The following is a 23,498-nucleotide window of genomic DNA, read 5'->3' on the forward strand; positions in this document are numbered from 1 at the left end:
ACTCCTTTTTATTCAGAGGTCCTGTCAGTCTATAGAACTCCATATTCCTCATGCCAGCAATGGTCAATCTATGGACAGTGACTATAGAATCATAGAACCCTATAGTGTGGAAGCAGCCATTTGGCCCATTGATTCTGCACCATCTCTCCGAAGAGTGTCCCATTCAGACCCAACCCCTACCGTATTCCATAACTCTGTATTTCTCACAGCTAATCCACCTAACCTGCATATCTTTGGATAGTGGGAGCACCTGGAAGAAACCCACATAGACACAGAGAGAACATGCAAACTCCACACGGACAGTCGCCCAAAGCTGGAATTGAACTTGGGCCCCTGGCACTGTGAGGTAGCAGTGCTAACAACTGAGTAACCATGCTGCCACTGAATGTCTCAAAAGTACTGTCTTCAACATCATTGAATGGCTCAATGAGTTCTGTAGGCCCCATGATGATTGGCTTGTTCAAGTGAACTGTGCATCTGTGACTTGTTTAATACATCCTTGCCCATCCTTGATTGGTACCTCAGAGAGAGTGTGGAAAGATATGGTAACATGACATTTTGGGAACATTTTGCAGACACTGGCAGTACACTATCAATGGCGGGCACTATAAGTCTCCTAACTCTTTGGTGGATTTGCTTATGAAGCACAACTTGCAGAAATAGCAATCATAACTCAGTTTGAAGTCAGACCAATTTGGACTGGTGTTCCAGTGGTTGATTCCTAATGGTTCCCGTGACTCCATCCTTCCTTTATCTCCATTAAACACAGATGAGGGGAAGACAATGACATTATCATAATGTCACTGGACTAGTACTTCAGATACTAATGTTTTGGGGACAATTGATCAAATCCCTTTATGGCAGCTGATGGAATTTGAATACAATTAATAAAATCTGGAATTGAAAGTTAGTCTCAATAATGATAACTATAACAATTATTATTGCAAGAAATCCACCTGGTTCACTGAAGGAGAGGAATCTGCCATCCTTACCTGGTCTGGCCTACATGTGACTCCAAACCTTCAGCTTTGTGGTTGACGATTAACTGTCCTTTCAGATGGTGGAGCAAACCACTTGGTTCAGTGGCACTTGGCTGGGCAACAATGGCGGCCTTGCAAGTGACACCTACATCCCACGGGGGAATAAATAGAAAATCAACAGCAAAGCTATTCTGCCTCTGTGGGAAGGGGGAGGAGGGGGGATATAAGAATACCACGGCAGAGGGGGAAAAATATTGTTAGCAACCTGTTAACAGTGGGAAAGAATCCAAAAAGTACAGTTCAGCATTAGGAACTTTGGAACTCAATGCATTTGCATTTAATAGATGCTAAACAACATGAGACATGATAATTCTAAGTCATTGTTAACATGTCCAACATGTCACTGCATCAGTAAGACCTCACTCAATCAGATCCATCCATATTGGGGCAGGTGCAGTCAATGTCCAGTGGAAGTAATTGCAGAAAATTGGACCGACATTAAACACTTGCAGGGATAATGTATGACAAGTTTCCAATCCATCTTCCATCCTCACGAACTGGAACCCTTTACAAAGGTCAGGCAGCATTCAGAAAAGAAGTTAGCAAAGACCAATCACTAGGAATCCTTATCTATTCTGCGCAGTTGGTGAAATTTAACTGTATTTTAAGAAAGATTCTTTGTTAAATTCATCGTTCCTAGCAAGACCAGAATTATATCCAGCGCAAATTGCTCACTCACCTAGGTGGACTGAACTGCAAAAAGGCAAACAAAAACATATACACAAGACCATAAGGTACAGAAACAGAATGAGACCATTCGGTCCATTGAGTCTGCTTCGCCATTCAATCACGGTCAATATATTTCCTGACCCCATTCCTCTGCCTTCTCCCAAAAATATTAGGCTTGGCTTCTCTTGTTATGAACCTAGGGACATAGCCACCATCTCCCCTGCAACCACCTTTCCCCCTGCATCCTTAGGAATGCAGATCTTTACCCCTCACTCCAGGAACAAATGTGCAACTCTCCACTCCAACTCACTCGTAAGTAAAATGCTGCAGGAATGAACAGTGCACTTTGCATTTATTATTTTGGCTAGTTTCAAAAAACCCAGGCCCACAGAAAATTGAACTAGTGAGAACTTCAAACCCACTCCTTTGTTTTAGATGTTGGAAGGGGAGTTGTAATGGTACTCATTACAATTCTGTTGCTGAAATGGATTTAGAGTCATAGAGTCATAGAGATGTGCAGCATGGAAACAGACACTTCAGTCCAACCTTCCATGCCGACCAGATATCCCAACCCAATCTAGTCCCACGTGCCAGCACCCGGCTCATATCCCTCCAAACCCTTCCTATTCAAATACCCATCCAAATGCCTTTTAAATGTTGCAATTGTACCAGCCTCCACCACATCCTCTGGCAGCTCATTCCATACACATATCACCCTTTGCATGAAAAAGTTGCCCTTTAGGTCTCTTTTATATCTTTCTCCTCTCACCCTAAACCTATGCCCTCCCGTTCTGGACTCCCCAACCCCAGGGAAAAGACTTTGTCTATTTATCCTATCCATGCCCCTCATAATTTTGTAAACCTCTATAAGGTGACCCCTCAGCCTCCGACGCTCCAGGGAAAACAGCCCCACCCTGTTCAGCCGCTCCCTATAGCTCAAATCCTCCAACCCTGGCAACATCCTTGTAAATCTTTTCTGAATCCTTTCAAGTTTCACATCATCTTTCCTGTTCTCTGAAAGCTTTTCTGCTTCAGTTTATTCTAGTTCTTCTCATTTTTGCTCTATTCTCTGGGATTTATTCTAGGAAATTCTAGGATTATTTTGTATTGTTACGTTTCTGTGACCGGCAATTTTTAATTTAGATTTTTAAAAATATGGTAAAGTAAATTTTTATGAAATGTAAAAACTTTCTCTGCAAAACGCTTGTCTCTCTTTCTGTCTGTTATAACCCTGGTCCATATATTTTCAGGGAAAAAATTTTAGAAAGTCAAAATTAAAGTTAACTGCAAATAATTATATAAATGTTACTTAGTTAAACTTGTATTCTTGGACTACAGATAAATGTACTTTTCACAGTAATTCTGTTCAGACACACACCAACATCCACCAGTATTTTTTTTAAATCTCAAAATGAACCATTACAAAATAATTTAAATAGGTTTATTGCATTGATGCAATGTGTGTATCCTTTCCATCTGTAGGATTATATCCCTGTATCTTAAAAAAAATTAACAAAGACCAAACATTAGAAATCCTTATCTGATCAGCGTAGTTAAGTATATTGTTAAACAAATTTTCTTTAAATGCTATGTCACTGGCAAAGCCAGAATTTATTGTCTATCTCTAATTGCCAGTGCGGTAATGGTAGTGAGCTGTCATCTTGAACTGCTGGTACAGCAGTGCCTCTTCTTCCTCAGATGGCTTATGAAATTCGGCATGTCCATAAGGACTCTCACCAACTTTTATAGATGCACCAGATAAAGCATTCCATCCGAGTGCATAACAGCCTGGTATGGCAACTGGTCTGTTCAGGATCATAAGAAATTGCAGAAAGTTGTGTACACATACACCTATCTCATCTGCTGTGTCTGTTGCTCTCGATGTGGTCTCCTCTACATTGGGGGGACAGGATGCTAACCCACTGGAGCACTTCAGCGAACATCTCCAGGACACCCCACCGCTCTGTAACCAATCACTTCAACTCCCTCTCCCACTCCACCAGGGGCATGCAAGTCCTGAGCATCCTCCACTGCCAAATCTAAACTACCAGATAACTGGAGGAAGAAAGCCTCATTTTCTTCTTTGGGACCCTACACCAACATGGTACAAATTCATTTCACCAGTTTCCTCATCTCCCCTCCCCCACCTCATCCCAGATCCAAGCCTCCAACTCGGCACTGCCCTCTTGACCTGTTCAGCCTCCTTCCCACCTCTCTGCTCCACCCTCCGCTCCAACTTATCACTATGAATTGAATTGACTTGAATTACCCTCCTAACGTGTTCCCAGCGATCTTCTCCCCAGCCCCACCCCTCATTTATCTCTCAGCCACCTCCCTCCTCTACAGTCCTGATGAAGGGCTTATGCCCAAAATGTTGACTCTTCTGCTCCTCGGATGCTGACTGACCAGCTGTGATTTTCCAGTACCACCCTATTCGAGTCTGACTCTCCAGTATCGGCAGTCCTCACTTTCTCCTACACATCACAAAAGCCAGCCTCCCTTCTATGGATTTGATCTACCTTTCTTGTTGCTGTAGAAAGGCAGCCATCATCATCAATGACCCCTCCGACCCCGGTTATATTCTCTTCCAATCCCTTCCGTCAGGCAGAACGTACAGAAGTTTAAACACATGTACCAATAAGTTCAAGAACAGCTTCGTTCCTGCCGTTATTAGATTGCTGAATGGACCTCTGTAATTTCAAACCTAATGTTGATCTCACTTTTGTACACCCTGTGCAGACCTTGTGTGCCTCCCTCTGTCTGAACACTGCATGATCTGTGTGTCCTTGCATGTTATGACCTGTCTGTACTGCTCACAAACAAAACTTTTCACTGTACTCAGGTATATGTGACAACAATAAATCAAATCAAATTTGAAGTAAAGAGCCATTATTTTGCCTATTTACCATTGCCCCAACCAACCCTATTTGCTGCTTTCTCTTCATGTTTGTGCACTCTGTCCTTTCCTGTCGCACTCTTTAGGTATTACTGCTTAAGTAGCTGCCCTGGAATGCTGCTCAATCCTTTTGATTTGTACACTTACATTTCCCTTCTCCTGAAATGACCGTCTTCCCCGGTTCAATTAAAGTTTTTGTTATTCAATTGCTAGGAGACTGGTCCCAGCACAGTTCAAGTGAAGTTCATTCCAACACAACAAGTCCCTCCAACCAGTGGCAGTGATCCATGAAGTGAAACCATTCAACTCATACCAATCTTTGAGACACCTGTTTAACTCTTTTACTTTATTTACCCTGTGTCAGTTTGCCTGTGTATGGGTAATAACCCAGAGACTATTACTTTGGAGGTTTTGCTTTCTAATTTATCTCATAATTATTCAAATTCTTTCAGCAGAACCTCCTTTCTGGTCCTCTCAATGTAATTGGTGCCAATGTGGATGACGGTAACTGGATCCTTTCTCCTTGCACTCCTCATGAAACGCCAGGGTCCTTAACCCTGGCGCCAAACAGGTAACACAACCTTTGGGACTCGTGCTCATGGCTGCAAAAGTCGGTATCTATCTCCCTAATTGTACACTCCTCTACCAATACTACATTCCTATGGGAATAGTTGCACACTGCTTCCAAAATTTGTGCAAGTGTTGGATAACTGCTGACGCTCCTTAAAAGCTTCCCCTAAGGTGGCCATAGCTGTCTCACTTGTTCCTGAACCTGATTAAGACCAAATTTATATTACTTATTCTGAGAGTGTGACCAAGGTATCCAGGTAACTTTTCCTCTCCTTAATGTGGTGCAATGTCCGCTGCTCGGGTACCAGCTTCTCAACTCAGATCACAAGTTGCAAGCGCCTACTATAAATCTGTTCACTCAGGATCACATTGGAATCCAGCAGCTCCCACACGCTGCAGTAGCAACAGCTCACCAATTTGCCATCTCTATTATATTTTAATTAATTTATGGATTACTCTTAGCATCCCTACTCTTTGCCCTTCATGGAAATATTTTTACACCAATTTCAATCTTATACTTAACCAGATTTTTGTTTAGAAAACACGAACAAAAAAATAGAAACCTAAGCACAAAATAAAGACCTGACTTTTACTTTCAAGTTTAGAAATTCTCCCAATTCCTATTACCAATCAGCTACTTCATTCAGGCCAAAGAAAATAAACACCTCTGTCCTTCCTCCACTTAATATTGTTCAGGTTGGACCAAAGGGTCTGTTTCCATGCTGTACATCTCTATGACTATATAAATGCTGCACTCTATCACACTCAATTGGTTACTTACTTATGCTCCCAAGTCTGAGTCACTTAATGAGAATCCAGTTTCAGCTGGTTCTTAATTAATCCACTATTTCTCTGAAAGCCAAGCAGGTAAATACTGTTTATGGCTAACACCTAGAATACAATATAACTATAGATTTGAGTTTAATGTCAGCTATATACTGAATTAGGCGAAATTAGGTTTCTACAAATGAAAGATTCCTTACCCAGAAAGTACACACATTCAGTCCTAACTTGAAAGGAGTTTTCAAATTGTAGCACTATTTTGGCAAATTCAGCAACGTTGGTCTTCCTGGTATCACTCACACTGGTCGCACCTTTGGTATGCTTGTTAAATGAGTTGAATAGAAAGAATCTATAGCCCTGGTCTCGTCAATGAGCCAGAATGGCTGATTAATCATGATAAGTTGTAGCTGGCCCTGCTTACTTTATGTACCAAATCTCCAATTATATCATCATAGAAGCATAGAATCCCTACTGTGTGGAAACAGGCCAATTGGCCCAACGAGTCCACACCAACTCTCCGCTGAGCATCCCACCCAGACCCAAGGGGAGTCTTATGACACAGCGGCAGTATCCTATTCTCTGGGCCAAGAAGCCTGGGTTCAAGTTCCACCTGCTCCAGACGTGTGTAATAATATCAGTGAACAGGTTGATTGGAAAATATTAATCACCAATTCTGCTAAGTTTAACTGATATGTTCTGAATCTACAATGAGGAGGCAGTGACATAGTGTTCATGTTAGTGGACTAGCAATCTAGAATAATGCACTGGCAATATGGCTTCAAATCCATCAGCGGCTGGGCAATTAAATTGATTGTTCTACTTATTTACTTATAGTCAGCGAGAAAAAAAAATCTACGTATCTTCCAGAAACTAATCGAAAAATCCCAGTGGAGATCTTTTTCTGAAGGGGTCTTTGCATGTGTTCCTCCATTTCCACTCCCTGACACTCTGCAGCAGATAACCTCTGATTTGACAGTGACCAATATCAAGAAATATACTATATATATTCCACATTACCATCTGAAAGCTGCTTTATTTTGCATTGCAATATTAGCAGGGCAGGTCTGAACAAACAACTGAACCAAAGTGAGAAATATTTATAAATGATCAGTCTCAGAGACTCAGTGGCAGCCTTGTTGCCCCTGTGATTGAGAATGTGTTTGTGTGTGTGTATGTGTTGGGGAGGGAGGTGGGTGGGAAAGACAGAGAGGGAGATAGAGAGACGGAATTCCATATCCACTGCAAAATTGAGCATAAACTTCAATGCAATACTGACAGGGTGCTGCACAGCCAGAGGTGCTTTCTTTCAGATGGAATCGAATACCACCAGCTGGACGTGAAGGAGTCCAGGCCTACCACTTGAGGACGAGGAGGCACAGGAGTCATGTTTGGTCAGAAATTCTAGGTTCAAGTGACACACCAAGACCTCCTGTCCATGATGGCACAGTGATGCTAAGGACCCAGGTTCTATCCTTGGGCAACAGTGTGGGTTTCCTCTGGATGCTCTGGTTTCCTGCCACAGAACAACAATGTGCAGGTTAGTTAGATTGGCCATTCTAAATTGTGCATAGTGTCCAGGGATGTGTAGGCTAGGTGGATTAACCATGGGAAATGCAGGGTTACAGGGATAGTTTAGGAGGTTGGACTAGGTGGGATGCTCTTCAGAGGGTCATTGATGGGCTGAATGGTCTGTTTCCACACTGTAGGGACTCTATGAGGATGCCCACAAGTGTGAACCAATCCACTGGACCTCTAAGAATCAATCTTGGAGGAGGAAATTAGGCAGATAGATTTGGAGAAGAGCCGGACAGTCCTTTCCAGTGCCCAGGGTGAGATTTATCCCTCAAGCGTTAATATCGAACATATAGATGACGCTTAGCAGAATTGGCGGCGGAATATGAGAGAGGAAAATCTAGCCATTGCTCTGGGGGACCCGGCTGAGCGCAATATTGCTGCTGTTCCCGCTACTGTCCCACTCAAAAAGTAGTTAAATGGCTGTCAGTGGGCGAGGAAGGTTATTCTCCCGCACACTGAATAAAGATTACATCTCAGACCGACACCAGGAAGCAGCGAAAGGAGAATGAACATTTTCCACAGACCGCTGTTGACTCTCCCCCATACCCCTGACAGGTCACGACAGCGCAGAACCGAAATAGCTGGAGAAATTCGGGCAACTCTGTCAACATCTGTGGAGAGACGAATCCAGATAAAAAGGTGGTTGGTCTTCAGCGTTCCCCTGGGCAGGACTTCAGGTTAAATCCACCTGAATTCAGTCGAGGAGAAACACATTGAGTAGAAGATACTTAAGGGGCGTGTTCACGACTTCCAGCGAATTCTGTACAGATTTTGTTATTTGAACGGTTAGTGCCTCCGGTTCGATGTGTATTTATAAGTGGAAAGATTTGTCTTTCAACCCCTCAGGAGAACGATTCCAGATTCGCGCCAAATTGCAACAGATTTCGATACTCGGCCACCTTCGTCAAACGGACGAAACATTTGACAGAGTGGGGTGGGGGGGGGGGAGGGGGTTGACTTAAAAATTGCCCAGTTTCCCCCCATCAATCCGCAGCTCATCGTTTCTACATTACCTTGCACAACCTCTTTCGCGAGGGCACCCTTCAGAAGCAATTCGGTTTTGCTTCCTCCCCCCCTCCCTTCCCAAATTTAAACAAAAATTATTGAAGTTTGCAACACGAGGTGGTGAGGCGAGGTATGATTCCCAGAAACAGGCTGAGTTTGGACAGCATTTGGTTGATCTGTCGTGTCCTGACCTCTCGCTCTGTCCTCGCTAATGGCGAGAGTGTTCTGGAAGAAGCCAGATTATCTAATGCAATGTCCTTTCTTTTCTGATAAAGTATTTACTGTTTTGCAGGAAGTGATTGCTGGCGGGTCGCTGCAGCTGCTAGAAGGTATGTGCTGTTATCTGTGAAGAAGCGAGAGGGAGGAAAACAGCGTGGTATGTTGTCGGATAAGACTTGCGTTTGGGAACTAGTCCCTGCTCATCACTCGACACCTGATTTGCCAATGATTATAAATAAACCCACCATCACTCTTTACTTTCCGCCCCCCCCCTAGGGCTCACACCACGCTTAGACAATTGATTACTCACACAGCAATTGTTTCTTTTTATTTCTCCACCGTGATGTTAAAACAGAACCCAACTGTACGCAGGAAGCGCGTCACAGAATTGTGTGAGGCCGTGCGGCCCATTGTGTCCATACTGTGCATTCGAATTGCACGTTGAATCCCCTGCCCTCTTTATTGCACTCACATTGAGGATACTGTAGAATGTATTTACAGAGAGGCTTTAAGATATAATCTTTGGAAGGTGTAACGCTCCTTACTAGTCGGCTGTACACATTTAAATAAAAACAATTATATATAAATTTGCATCGCAAATGTACAGATTTACAAAGGGTGTGTGTGTGTGTGTGTGTGTGGGACCCATCCTCCCTCTCACTATCTGCAGCCACACTCAGCTACAACCATTCCCTCATATTTGTATTTATAAGTGATCACCCCAGCGTCATCCTTATACAGAACCGAGATGGGGTCTAGTTTAGTAGGCACGCAGCAAGCTCGGACCGCTTTCTTGGGGTTGGAGCGGTTGACCAGGGTCTGGATGATGGCATGTTTGGTGGGGGTGACATGGTCGGTTAGGGGGAAATGGCAGAACCCTCGACATTCATACGCTTCATAGCTTTTAGGTGCAATGATCCAAGAGTCCCATCCAATTTCACTGAAGTCCACATGCAATGGGGAACGCTTGCAGTAATCCGCTTTCGCGTTCCTGCGGGTCCGGGATGATGTATCCGAAGGGAAGGCGGCCTGGGCTCGGAGCAAATCCCCCGTCTGGTCTCCAGAGCCCGAACCCACCGCCAGCGCTTCCCTCTCCTTCCCAATCAGCTCCTTCAGCTCATCTCCCGCTTCCCTCCGGCCGTGGCTCCGGTCATCCGAGAAGACCACCAGCAGCGGCATATCCCCGGGGCTGCTGGCACTGCCCGGGGCCTGAGGACCCCCTGCCTCCGGCGTCTCTCCTTGCCCAGCACCGCCGTCAATCTGAACCTCCAGCCGGTGGCTGGGGACCCCTGAGCGGATCCAGCGCTTGACGGCACCGGTCACCTCGAACGTCTCGCAGCCGCTGTCCTTGGCCCCCAGCCGCTTGGTGAGGAGTAGAGCGAGTGGGGGAGAGTCCTGGGGTTGCTGCAACACTTCGTAGACCGTCACCGTCCTGTCCTCCCCTCCGTACTGCCTCCTGTCTCTCTCCACAAAGGTGTGGAGCCTCAGCTCGGCCATGGTGATCTCCTCATGCCGCGGGATGGTGATGTTAAACACCAAGACGTGCCTTCTCACCTCACTCTCTCCAGCCGGGAGAGTGGATGGGGTACCTGCCAAGCAATAAAACAGCAACTCCATGAGGGACTGGACAGAGGGGGGGGGGGGGGGGGGAGACTAAACTGTGCAAAATGCAGGACTTACACCCTCATTGTAACAATATAAAATCAAACCAGTCAGCAATACTTTTCAGACCACATCATCTCGGCGCTCCTAACCTCTTCCACTGGAAAAGAAACTCCCAAGAAGAATTGCTGGGAATCTGAAACACACACTGAAATTGCGAGAGAAACTGTCGGCCTCTGTGGGGAGAAATAGCTCTTCCATTGGAGTGTCACTTTGTACTTTATGGGGATGGATTTTGACTGTGGTGAGCTCGAAGTACAAAGTAGAGCTCTCCTTCCAAATTTATGAACTCCCCTCACTCACTTCATGCGGTTTCTGCATGGCTAGTCCTTGGCTGCAGATTGTATTACAGAGACCAGTGCATCTTATGTGAGGCCAGAATCGATACACTTTCCTTCCCCCCCCAACCCCTGCTCTGTCTTTCTCCGCCAAAGGGGAGACCCATTTACCTTCGTCCCTGAAGCTTCTGACGATGTTGGAGGAGGGCATCGATGACCTGTCGGTGGCAAACTTGTTGTACAGGTCGACCATAAACTGCGGTGGCTCTACTTTGAGCGGCTCCTGCGTTGGGATGTCCGACAGGTTCAGGGTCCGCAAGAGCTCGTCCTTCACGCTCTGCAGGAAGGCGTTGAAGTCAAACCCCACGTCCTCATCCAGGACGCCTTCACGGTGGGAATTCTGCGACCCCTCTCCCTCTGTGGACAGGTTCCAACCGGTCAGCGGTTTGCACGTTGCAACTTGCACGAAGAAACTCAGGGAGGACAGAACGGCGAACCAGGTAGAACAGGGCATCGCTTCTGACCTTGAGGGCTCCCCCTGAGATCCAGAAGGTTATTTTCTCCCCCAATGGATTAATCGACCTCCCAAGGAACAATGAAAACAAACGCGGGTTCTGTAATAAATTGGTCTTCCCTTGGCTTGCGCCTACTGTTCTGAGCTACTGCACGCAGCTTCAACCAATATCATTGCACAGTCTTGCAGAGATGCACAGTCTTATCATATCCATTGATGCCCCGCTTGAATTCCCCTTATCTTGCAACCCTCTTAGTTAATGAAGATTCTGTAAACAGTTGACGAACACATCGGGCTAATGGCAAGAGCACTGTATACCGCAAGCAGCCATGTTCTGCACTCCAGGGTCAATGCCTAATTATTTCCACCACATCGCTGCCAATTCTCAACAAACTTCACAAGACGTTTCCTTCAACAGATCACGGCCTTCTCTGGCCCAAATTACTTCTGCATCCGCAGTGTTTTGAAAAACAGCTCTTGAGCAAACAAGTGTCAAGTTTTCAGTGGCTTCTGATGGTTGCATGTTGCTGAATTGGTCGATGGTTTGGGGGGGGGGGGGTGTGGGGGGCGGGGGATGTGAGGGGGAACCAGGTTAATCAGGATTTAATTACCCTCTTAGCCTTATTTTCAAATTATCAGTTAACCAATACAGCTTTTGAGGGCCCGAGCAAAATTCAGTCTGCTTTGTGTCAAAATGTTTTCCCAGCATTGGTTTGAATATACTGACAACCGGCTTGCAGTTTATCACTGAATTTGTTAATGGGCAGTGGAAAGTTCTGTTTTCCACAGTGACTTAAAGTTCGGACTAGTTAGTCATTCATGGTGTACAGACTTGCTGATCAATTGAGATAAATGATGGAGGAATTGATATGGGCACATTCTGTGTCTGAAGAATTCTGAGGTGGTGAAAATGTATAGGAACGAGAAGCTTTAAGATGCAGCAGGAACAGTCAAATGGACACTTGAGGTTTTATTTTCTGCTGTCAGTCAGCTCAGATGCATCTGTGTGCTGATGTAATGTGGATACAAATCATTTCACTTCATTGAGTGCATTCTTTCATTGATAGCAGGGGAAAGAACTGTCCCAAGGGACTGAAATGAACACGGGGAGATGGGGTATCAAAATCTGGTGCCTGTAATGTACCAACTGTAATATTCAGCTCCACTGACTTCAATAGAACTGCATGTGAGGCAGGTGAATAAGAGGGTGCCAAAAGCATTTCTGCCTGCTTTTATTTGCACTATCCCAGTCAGTCCCAACAGGACCTATTTACTGATATATCTCAGCTCTAGGTTATATATTTTATTGCCATTTGTCAAGCTGATGTGTAGAAAAAAAACCTTAGCACAACAGAACATTTCAGTGTTAAAGTTTAGTTTAAAGGCAATGTATTTGAATTTTCTGGTTTTGGCTGCTTTATGGCGATGGAGCTCATCTTTTCAGTTCCATTGTTATGGTATGTGTTGTCCAGGAGTTACACTTGTGTTCCTGAAGATAAGTAAAGTATGTGAAGACTCAATCCATGTGCCAAGAATGCAGAATGCTGTGAAGCACTGATGTAATTGCACATAAGGCTATGACAAATATTTTACAGATAACAACTGCTTTGAACAATAATAGAATGAAATATTTACTTTTTTTGTATGAGTTGAAATAGTTTCCAACAAGACACTTTCAATTATTTAACAAAGTACACTAAAAGTCATTATAATTAAGATTTAATTCCAAGCAATGACAACTGATGCATTTATATTGTTACAATGAATGTTCTGTTCGGATATAAACTGGAGCTTGGGGACAGACATGCCTTATGCTTTAATCATCTTGAAAACCCTTTTACCAACATAAAACGGGCAAAATATTCGCTATAACCCCTAGTAGATAAGACGGTTTCTTAAATACATTTGGAATGTATCAAGTGCATGGTCCTTCAAATCTTGTGAATGTGACCATATTTGATGTGGTAACCTTTGAAAAGATGCATGCTTTATGCATGTAATCATTGGAATGTCTGCTTACATACTCTAACATACTAATCAAAAAATGACAACTCAGTAAGATGATTTAATATGTTGTTCACTTTGTTTAAAATAGCCCATATTGATAGTTGTCATCACTTTATTCTTATTCTGACTTTCTTGCTCCTGAATCACCAGTCTATTTTTGAAAGGTTCGAATAGATCATTCCAATTTTTCGGACTTACCACATAAAATAAATGGACCTCTTAACTGATTTCTGCCTCATTGGTATTAAGTTTGATCTGTGAAATCCCATTGAAGATGTCAAATTTTGTGTTTGATCCAAACCAAGGGAGAAATTTCAAGTATCCTTAAAATATGGTTCCATGGTTAGTCTCAAGGCCATGCTGTCGACCTGCAGATAATCAAGTTTGAACCCATAAGCCAGTGTGTATCATTCAAAAACAGGATTAATCAACGTTCTTGTAATGTAAAGTGTGAGACATATATATTGTAATGTTTAGTTTAGATTTTCAAAATTGAACTTCTGTCATATGGGTTTTCTATGTGTCTGAAAAGTTTTCAGATTAACTTGTAAATGTTTCTACAGCCATGGTGATTTATTATAAAAAAACAAAATGAGAGAAAGACTTCCTGAAGAGTAATGGGTTACATTGGGAACATTTTACCAACAAGGTAAACAGTTGTGCGTTATGCTCCGGTTTGGCTGGTCAAGGATTGAGGTTTTTTTTTGGTTGGGGAAAAGCCCATAACTTGAAAAAAAAAAGTTTTGTTTCATTTCAGTTTGGACAGTTTTGAAGGAGTCACGGTTGAAGCTGGATGTTTAAAGTAGTTGCTCCTGAGAAAGGAAAAATATAGTTTTGAACTTTTAAAAATAGATTACTTTAGTGCAAGGTGTTTAATGAAAGTTCCAGATCAGCAGTGTTTGGTTAAAACTCTGAAGGGATTATTTGAAGCTAGAAGAGTGGAAGCTTAGTTGCAGGAAGACTCTCAAGACTGGGAGCTGAAGCCACTGTTAAATTAAGCCCTGAAGAGATGATAGAGGAGGGAATTTGCTTTGGTGTGAGTCCTGTAAAAGGATGATTTTGGGATTGATGTGATTGTATTTTTACGGTGCATTTCAAAATTTCTAAATGTGTGTTAATATGTGGATAGTTTGGGGTATTCTCTTTTATTTTCAGTTCTTCTGCACGATAATTTTCTGTTTTATTTATTGAAAAACAAATCTGCATGATCGTGTATTTTTACTTCAGTGGAGACTACCTTGTTAAAATTTTATGACAAAATCTGCTAGGGCTGATTCCAAACTGGGATTTGACTTCCCCAATAGTAACATCAGCTGGAATTATAACAAATTCAAGCATTTTGCGATTTGGAATTTCTTTCTCAATGATTTCTGCTGATTTCTTTGAATGTAAGCTCATTACTATAGGCTGATGACAATTAACATGCTGTCAAAATAATGGTGAGGATAACCAATGGAAACATGAGATGAAAACAATGCAAGATATCAAATGTTGAATCACTCTGGGGCTAATTCCACATCTCATAGAACTCCTACTGTGTGGAAACAGTCAATTTGGCCCAACAAGTCCCCACCAACACTCCAAAGAGTAACCCACCCAGACCCATTCCCCTACCCTATTACTTTACACTTAACCTTGACTAATACACACATTCCTGAAAACTATGGATAATTTAGTGTGGACAATTCACCTAACCTGCACATCTTTGGACTGTGGGAGGAAACCCACACAGGGCAAATGTGCAAGCTCCAAACAGACAGTCAGCCGAGGCTGGAATCAAACCCAGGGATCTGGCACTGTGAGATAGCAGTGTGAACCACTGAGCCACCATGTCACCCATGCACCTTGCTGTTTGGCTCAGCTTTCAAACATCTTGAACAATGTAACATGCCTGTACTTGCCTGGAATATGCAAACTGAACTTCCTGCAAAAACTTGAATTAAATTATTTCCAAATCTAGCTACTCTTTTAGTAATTAACGAGGCTGGTGCGCTCAGTTGGCTCAGTGATGGCAACATCATGCGCTGGTTGAGGTTACCATGAAGTTCCTACCTTCTCAACCTTGCCCCTCATCTGAGGTGTGATGACCCTCAGGTTAAACTCATCACTGGTCATCTCTCTGTAAGACAGCTATGGTGGCTTTACCTTTACCTGACCAATATTTATCCCTTAATCAATATTGCTAAAACAGATTACTATCACATTGTTGTTTATGGAGGCTTGATGTACGTTCATTAGCTACCATGTTTCCTAAGTAACAACAGCATTTACACTTCAGAAGTACTCAATTGGCTGTAGAGCATTATGCAAAGTGTCAATGTTACGAAGGGCACTATATAAATGCAAGTATTTAAAATTTTTAACTGGAAGCTGGAAATGCCTTTTTCATGGTCTCGCTAATTAATGTAAAGTGACCCTATGACTTCAGTAAACCCAAAGGAGGAGTTTATCAGCAGAACTGAGAAAAGAAGTAGAAAGTAGATTCTTGAATCAATTGTACATTACAGAATTATGAAATAGATTCATATTCAAAACCTAGTGTGATATTAATTTTAAATCCACACATTTTCTATATTGATGCCACCAGAATAGTTTAATGTACTGGCAAAGAGCTTACTTCCACTAATATGTAAAGGGAAGACGAGAAAACTTACTGAAATCACTGAATTGGTGATGGGCAAAGGATAGAGACAATGTTGGGTGAATGTAATATGATCTCAACATCTCTCTAAGCCATATTTAAACCTAGATCAGCAGTGAGCATACTTTTACACCACAGATGCAGCACTGAGATGCTTAGAGTCTAAGCTGTGCCTTGAGCAAGTCAAAATCTGTCAGTATGATACTGCCAGGAACAAGTAGAATAGGGCATAATGTGCAGAGCAAAGATCCTTTCTTCTGAATCCTTTCTCCTTCAAAGAATCCAAGACAACTAATAGTGAAAGTTTTTCATTTCTCTGGAACTGCTTTGTTTGAGACCAAATACTGTTACCCAAACATTCATTTCTCCATATGTTGACAGACTCAACATTAGAATGACTGAAATGTGCTCCTCCTGTTCTATTCTTTTGTGACTCCTACGGTGAAATGTTTAAACCCTTGATGCATCTGATAATGCTATCGTTACTTACTCAGGTTCATAAACAGGTGATTTTACATGACTGAGGTGGGAGATAAACAGAGACCAGAGAAAAGGTTCAGGGAACTAAGCAATCAGTATTGAGCAGATCAATCGTCTTAAATTTTCAAAGATATTGATCATGTTGCCCATGTGAACAATAAAGTTATGTTGACAACTGCAGACTGACCTGTCAACATTGAAAGGTTCAACAATGCCCATTCAGTTGTAAATAAAGCAAATTTCTGACTATGCACATGAACTCTGTTGATGGGTTAATCTTAAGAATCTTAAAGGAGATTCAAAAATATACCTTGGAGGATTTAATAGCTGTGGTATAGCCAGGATATTCTTACTTTGAACAAATTTGTGACACTTAAACTTCTAAATTGTGGGCATCCCATAAGGAGAGATTGTATCAAGCCTGCAGAACAGCTGTATTTGCTTTCTGAACTAATATGTTTAGATTTGTTATGACCCACCTCTGGAGCAGATGGGACAGGAACTTGGGACTCTTGGCGCAGAGGTAGGGACTCTACCAATTTTCAACAAAAGCCAAGTAAAAAGGTTTCGCATGTGGGACAAGGCGATGGTGCCATCGCCTGCAGGCCATGGCACCATCAAGCATTTATGAACTGAGGGTGCCAATGGCTAGGCCAGCATTTATTGCTCATCCCTGATTGCTCAGCGGGCTCTTTAAGGTCAACCACATTGCTGAGTGTCTGCAGTCACATGTAGATCAATTGTAGGTCAATATAAACTATTCTATAGTTATTATAACCATCTTAGTCAGGCACATTATGACATATATTCATGGCGGTGGGACTTCAATCAAGACCTCAAAATAGGATGAGAATAATTAGGCGGTTGTTCTTGACTGGCATGGACATGATGGGCTGCAAGGCCTTTTTGTGTTCTGTAGATTCCATAACACTCTCACTACCACTGTACAACAAGAGATGAATAATTGTAAGCTGTGATTAAAAGTCAGCAAAGCATTTGAAATTTTAAGAAGATAGTTGGTGGACTTTACTTGCACTATAGATTTGAAAATTACTGACTGGAAACAGCAACAACTTTTGTCAAGGGTGGTCAACTCTGTTTAAAGGACTGAAAGACAGAAGAGGTGCACATTTTCGTGGGCCTGAAGCTCAAACCTTATTCCACACCACTCCCTCATTGAAGCCCGTATTTAACCTTGAGCTTCCAGAGCCTCAGTTGCAGTCATAGAGTCACAGAGACCTACAGCACAGAAAAAGACCCCTTGGCAAGTTGGCTCTGTGCTGGTTGAAAATGAACCACCTAACTGTTCTAATCCTGTTTTCCACCACTATATGCCTTGGCATTACAAGTGCAGCATCTAAATACATCTTCAATGTTATGAGGGTTTCTGCTTCTACCATACTTACAGTGGTGAGTTCCAGATCCCCTCCACTCTCTGAGTGAAGACAAGCCTCACGTCCCTTTGAAACCCCTTTGGCCCTTACCTTAACTTATGCCCCCTCGTCATTGAATCTGTCACCAGTTTTATACATCTCAGTCATGACCACCTCGGTTTCCCATTCTTCAAGGAACACAAGTTCAGTTTATCCAATCTCTCTTCATAAGTAAAGCTCTCCAGCTCACGTAGCATTCTGGTAAATCTCCTCTGCACCCTCACATATTGTGGATTCCAGAACTGCACACAATACTCTTGCTGTGACTTAACCAATTTTTTTGTACAATTCTAGCATAACCTCCATGCTCTGGAACTCTGTCTCAGCTAATAAAAGCAGGAATGCCACCTTAACCACTTTATTTACCCATCCCACTACCTTAAAAGACTAGTAGACTTGCACACCAAGTTTCTTTGACCCTTAGTGCTTCCTGGGGTCTACCATTCATCATGAATTCCATTGACTTAGAGTCATAGAGTCAAAGTGATATACAGCACGGAAACTGACCCTTCAGTCCAACCTGTCCATGCTGCCCAGATATCCTAAACTAATCTAGTCCCATTTGCCAGCACTTGGCCCATATCCCTCTAAACCCTTCCTATTCGTATGCCTATCCAGATGCCTTTTACATGTTGTAATTGTACCAGCCTTCATCACTTCCTCTGACAGCTCATTTCATACATGCACCATCCTCTGCATAAAAATGGTTCCCCTTACGTCCCTTTTAAGTCTTTCCCCTCACCCTAAACCTATGCCCTCTCATTCTGGACCCCCCAAACTTATTAGAGTCATAAAGTCATATAGATGTACAACATGGAAACAATCCCTTCGGTCCAACCCGTCCATGCCGACCAGATATCCCAACCCAATCTAGTCCCACCTGCCAGTACCTGGCACATTTCCCTCCAAACCCTTCCTATTCATATACCCATCCAAATGCCTCTTAAATGTTGCAATTGTACCAGCCTCCACCACTTCCTCTGGCAGCTCATTCCATACCCGTACTACCCTCTGTGTGAAAAAGTTGCCCCTTAGGTCTCTTTTTTTATCTTTCCCATCTCACCCTAAACTTATGCCCTCTAGTTCTGGACTCCCTGACCCCAGGGAAAAGACTTTGCCTTTTTATCCTATCCATGCCCTTCATAATTTTGTAAACCTCTATAAGTTCACCCCTCAGCCTCCGACGCTTCAGGGAAAACAGCCCCAGCTTGTCCCTGTAGCTCAAATCCTCCAACCCTGGCAACATCCTTGTAAATATCTTCTGAACCCTTTCAAGTTTCACAACATCTTTCCAATAGGAAGGAGACCAGAATTGCACACAATATTCCAGCAGTGGCCTAACCAATGTCCTGTACAGCCGCAACATGACCTCCCAACTCCTGTACTCAATGCTCTGACCAGTAAAAGAAAGCATACCAAATGCCTTCTTCACTATCCTATCTATCTGCGACTCCACTTTCAAGGAGCTATGAACCTGCACTCCAAGGTCTCTTTGTTCAGCAACACTCCCTCGGACATTACCATTAAGTGTATACGTCCTGATAAGATTTGCTTTCCCAAAATGCAGCACCTTGCATTTATCTGAATTAAACTCCATCTGCCACTTCCCAGCCCATTGGCCCATGTGGTCAAGATCCTGTTGTAATCTGAGGTAACCCTTTTCGCTGTCCACTACACCTCCAATTTTGGTGTCATCTGCAACTTACTAACTGTACCTCTTATGCTCGCATCCAAATCATTTATGTAAATGACAAAAAGTAGAGGACCCAGCACCGATCCTTGTGGCACTCCACTGTTCACAGGTCTCCAGTCTGAAAAAGAATCATCCACCACCACCCTCTGTCTTCTACCTTTGAGTCAAATGGCTAGTTCTCCCTGTATTCCATGAGATCTAACCTTGCTAATCAGTCTCCCATTGGGAACCTTGTGGAACGCCTTACTGAAGTCCATATAGATCACATCTCCTGCTCTGCCCTCATCAATCCTCTTTGTTACTTCTTCATTTCTCAATCAAGTTTGTGAGACATGATTTCCCAGGCACAAAGCCATGTTGTCTGTCCCTAATCAGTCCTTGCCTTTCCAAATACATGTACATCCTGTCCCTCAGGATTCCCTCCAACAACTTGCCCACCACCGAGGTTAGGTTCACTGGTCTATAGTTCCCTGGCTTGTTTTTACCACCCTTCTTAAACAGTGGCACCACGTTTGCCAAGCTCCAGTGACCTCACCTGTGACTATCGATGATACAAATATTTCAGGAAGAGACCCAGCAATCACTTCTCTAGCTTCCCACAGAATTCTCAGGTACACCTGATCAGGCCCTGGGGATTTATCCACCTTTATCCATTTCAAGACATCCAGCACTTCCTCCTCTGTAATCTGGACACTTTGCAAGATGTCACCATCTATTTCCCTACAGTCTATATCTTCCATATCCTTTTCCACAGTAAATATTGATCAACCATCCTACATTGCTATGAATGGTTCACTAGTATCACCATCAAATGTACAGCTAAGGGAGATTTTAAGGGCATTAAAACATCAAGGAGCTGTCTATGAAATCCCAGAGTCTCTGAATGCACTTACACCTTCAGCAAGCAAATCAATTCAGGGCAGTGAGCACACCCATCTCAAGTAGGAGCACTGACTGGCAGCTGCATTTGCACACCACACTATAGAATAAATAAATACCCTAATGAGAACTTTATGCTGAATACTTATTTGTCATTGACATTAAAGCATGATATGGCAGTGGGTGACACCTGAAGTACTGAAAGTGCGTGTAGGAATGAATAATTTAGGTTTGGATACTTCTCAGATCTGGGTTGCCTTTCTAAGAAATTGTTCAGATGTTACGTTCGCATGTCTACATTTAGTGCCTGATACAACAATATTGTATTATTACAGGAACTGCTGTTAATTTCTCACTGGCATTTTGCTTTCTGCCATTAATTTTTCTTAATTCAAATTCTTTGAGATACAAGCAAATTGCTGAAGCTTCATGCAGCATGAAATTAGTGAAAGACTTTTCCCAGGAGTAAAGATACCTTCTGACAATCCTGGTCGTAGCACATGCCTTACTATAACTGCAATCTGCGTTCATGTAGCAGGGATATCATTGGCCCTGGCGATTTTCCATATTTTAATTCTATTGTGTGGAAGTGCCAGTTTTGGACTGGGGTGGACAAGTCACACGACCCCTGGTTATAATCTAATGGGTTTATTTGAAAGCTGAAAGCTTCCGTTGAAATAATCACAGAGAATAGCCTTAAAACAAGGGCATTATGATAAGTTTTGAGAAAACTGGCATTCATCTGCATGATTCTGTGGTGATCACAAGTTCACAAAGTTATGACATATCAGGAAACTCATTGATCCCATATTCCTTATTTTGCAGGTGCTTGTTTATTAAATGTATCCCAGGTTTTTCCTTCCCTGTTCTCTTGGGGGGTTCATTTCAACCAGTGATTACTCTTCGCTTGAATGATATTTCCTTATTGTCATCCTAACATTCACCTTTAATATTTTGAATCTGTGTCCTCTGTGTCTCACAGCCCTGCACTGAAAGCAGCAGCTTTGGCTTAGTGATAGTACTCTAGGCTGTACATTATTGATTCAGACCCCATTCCCTGGGTCTTTCATTGCATTTAAATATTGATGCGTTATTTCCTTCTTTCTTAGTTAGGTCTGTCAATGTTCCTTGGTCTATTTGTTTAAAATACATCAAATAGCTTTATGGCCTCCTCTTTGCCAGAGTACACTCACTTGTCTCAGTTATTTTCTCCTCATATTTTAATTTGTTCTTGCAGTTTTCAATAACATAGGTAGCAAATTTTTAAAAAACCGTCCAGTTTGGATTATATAAAATATAATGTAAAGTATAAAATCAAATTAAGCATCACAAATGTCTCCTGTCCACTACACACTGCAGTTCCTCCACTCCCTTCAATAAAGACCTTCAAACTATTTATTATGTATATCCAGAACCAACCACAAATCCCACAGTGATCTACCAGGCCCATTTTATCCCAGTAGCTTTCTAATAGTTTCAAATCGTTATAGAGTCATAGAGTCAGACAGGACAGAAACACACCCTTGTCCAACCAGTTCAAGCTGAACATAATCCCAAACTATCCTAATCCTACCCGCCTGCATTTGGCTCATATCCCTCCGAACTATTCCTATTCATGTACTTATCCAAACATCTTTAAAATGTTGTAATTGTACCCACATCCACCACTTCCTCAGGAAGTTCATTCCACATGTGAACCACCCCCTGTGTAAAAGATTTGCCCCTCATGTATTTTTCAAATCTTGCCCCTCTCACCTTAACAATGTGCCCTCCAGTCTTGAAATTCCCCAATAAGGAAAAGAAAACTACCAATTAACTCTAATTCCCTCATTATTTTATAAACCTCTATAAGGCCACCTCTCGCCCTCCTACGCTCCAGTGAAGAATGTTCCAGCCTATCCAGCCTTTCTTTATAACTCAAACATTCCATATCTGGCAACATCCTGCTAAATCCCTTCTGAATCCTCTCCAGCTTAATAAAGTCCTTCCTATAACAGGGCGACCAGAACTGGACACAATACTCCAGAAGAGGTCTCACCAATGTCCTGTACAACCTCAACATTACTTCCCAACTCCTGTACTCAAAGGACTGAACAATGAAAGCAAGCCCAATTCTCTTTTGAATTGAATCTATATCCAAAACCCTTCAGCTGGTGCTTTTCACATCTGAAAATAAGGAACAATTCCAAAACAGTGCCTTGGTTCTTTGGCTGAGAAATATAATTTGTGTTTTTTGGTTTACTAACCTTTTTGAAAATAGATTTGACGTATTTATTCCACTGAATTTTGCAGAATCAAAAAAAATGTTAAGTTCAGCCTTTATAATTTACAGCGTATGGACTAACTGTAGCTAATCCTAGGGGTGGAACAGGGGCTCAGTGGTTAGCGCTATTGCCTCATAGCACCAGGGACCTCGGTTCAATTCCCACCTCGGGCAACTGTCTGTGTGGAGTTTGCACATTCTCCCCGTGCCTGTGTGGATTTCCTCTGGGTGCTCCAGTTTCCCCCCACAATCCAAAGATGTGCAGGTTAGGTGAATTGGTCATGCTAAATTGCCCATAGTGTTTGGTATATTAGTCAGAGGTCAGTATTGGGTCGGAGACTAGGTCTGGGTGGGTTACTCTTCAGAAGGTTGGTGTGGACATGTTGGGCTGAAGGGCCTGTTTCCATGCTGTAGGGAATCTAATCTTCAAAAAGAATGTCAAGGTGTAAGAAAGAGAATTGAAAATATTTATATGGCTCCAGAAATGTTGCACTTCAGTTGTGTGGGAGACTGGAGAAAGTGGAATTGTTCTCCTCAGATCAGAGAAGGTAGAGGGGAGAATCAAAGCAATCAAAGAGAGCTAATGAGAAGAAACTATTTCCAATGGCACAAGGATCAGTAACCAGAAGATGGAGATTTAAAGAAGTAGAGAAAATGACTAGAGGTAAGATTCAGCTCTTTTTGCCTTAAGTTGTTATGATTGGAATGCACTGGCTGACTTGCAAATTTGATAGTGACTTTCAATAGGAATTGGGTAAAATGGTCAAGGAGTGGCATTGGCAGGTTAATGAAGAAAGTGGAGAGGAGTGGGAGAAGAATGAGGCTCACTACCACCTGCCCAAGGAAACTAGGGATGGGTAATAAAAGCTGGTCTTGCCTCGCCAGTGAAGT

The 23,498-nt window shown here is 42.7% G+C and overlaps 1 protein-coding gene and 1 long non-coding RNA gene across 2 annotated transcripts in view; one reads left to right on the plus strand and one right to left on the minus strand.

Annotated features, from left to right (window-relative positions):
• The first annotated feature begins 7,933 nt into the window (after positions 1-7,933).
• The window catches only part of LOC140484631 (uncharacterized), a 56,463-nt gene continuing 40,898 nt past the window's right edge, over positions 7,934-23,498 (plus strand). Inside the window, exons 1-2 of the long non-coding RNA XR_011962302.1 lie at positions 7,934-8,318; positions 8,831-8,867. This is a non-coding gene — a long non-coding RNA (uncharacterized lncRNA). The remainder of the gene's footprint in view (positions 8,319-8,830; positions 8,868-23,498) is intronic.
• On the minus strand, positions 9,121-11,424 carry LOC140484513 (bone morphogenetic protein 10-like). Its single transcript, XM_072582893.1, has 2 exons — positions 10,869-11,424; positions 9,121-10,346 (listed from the first exon to the last, which is right to left on the minus strand). The coding sequence occupies exons 1-2, from the start codon at positions 11,209-11,211 to the stop codon at positions 9,418-9,420; spliced, it is 1,272 nt and encodes a 423-aa protein (XP_072438994.1). The 5' UTR covers positions 11,212-11,424; the 3' UTR covers positions 9,121-9,417.

This window comes from Chiloscyllium punctatum, chromosome 13 (assembly GCF_047496795.1).
Source record: "Chiloscyllium punctatum isolate Juve2018m chromosome 13, sChiPun1.3, whole genome shotgun sequence".
Classification (NCBI taxonomy): Eukaryota; Metazoa; Chordata; class Chondrichthyes; order Orectolobiformes; family Hemiscylliidae; genus Chiloscyllium; species Chiloscyllium punctatum.

What these genes read in the sequence shown, in the direction of transcription:
- LOC140484513 (XM_072582893.1), bottom strand. Translation starts at nt 11,211, where the DNA reads ATGCCCTGTTCTACCTGGTTCGCCGTTCTGTCCTCCCTGAGTTTCTTC. An exon ending in CAGAAGCTTCAGGGACGAAG is followed by an intron (nt 10,347 to 10,868) that starts GTAAATGGGTCT and finishes ATTGCTTGGCAG; the next exon opens with GTACCCCATCCACTCTCCCG.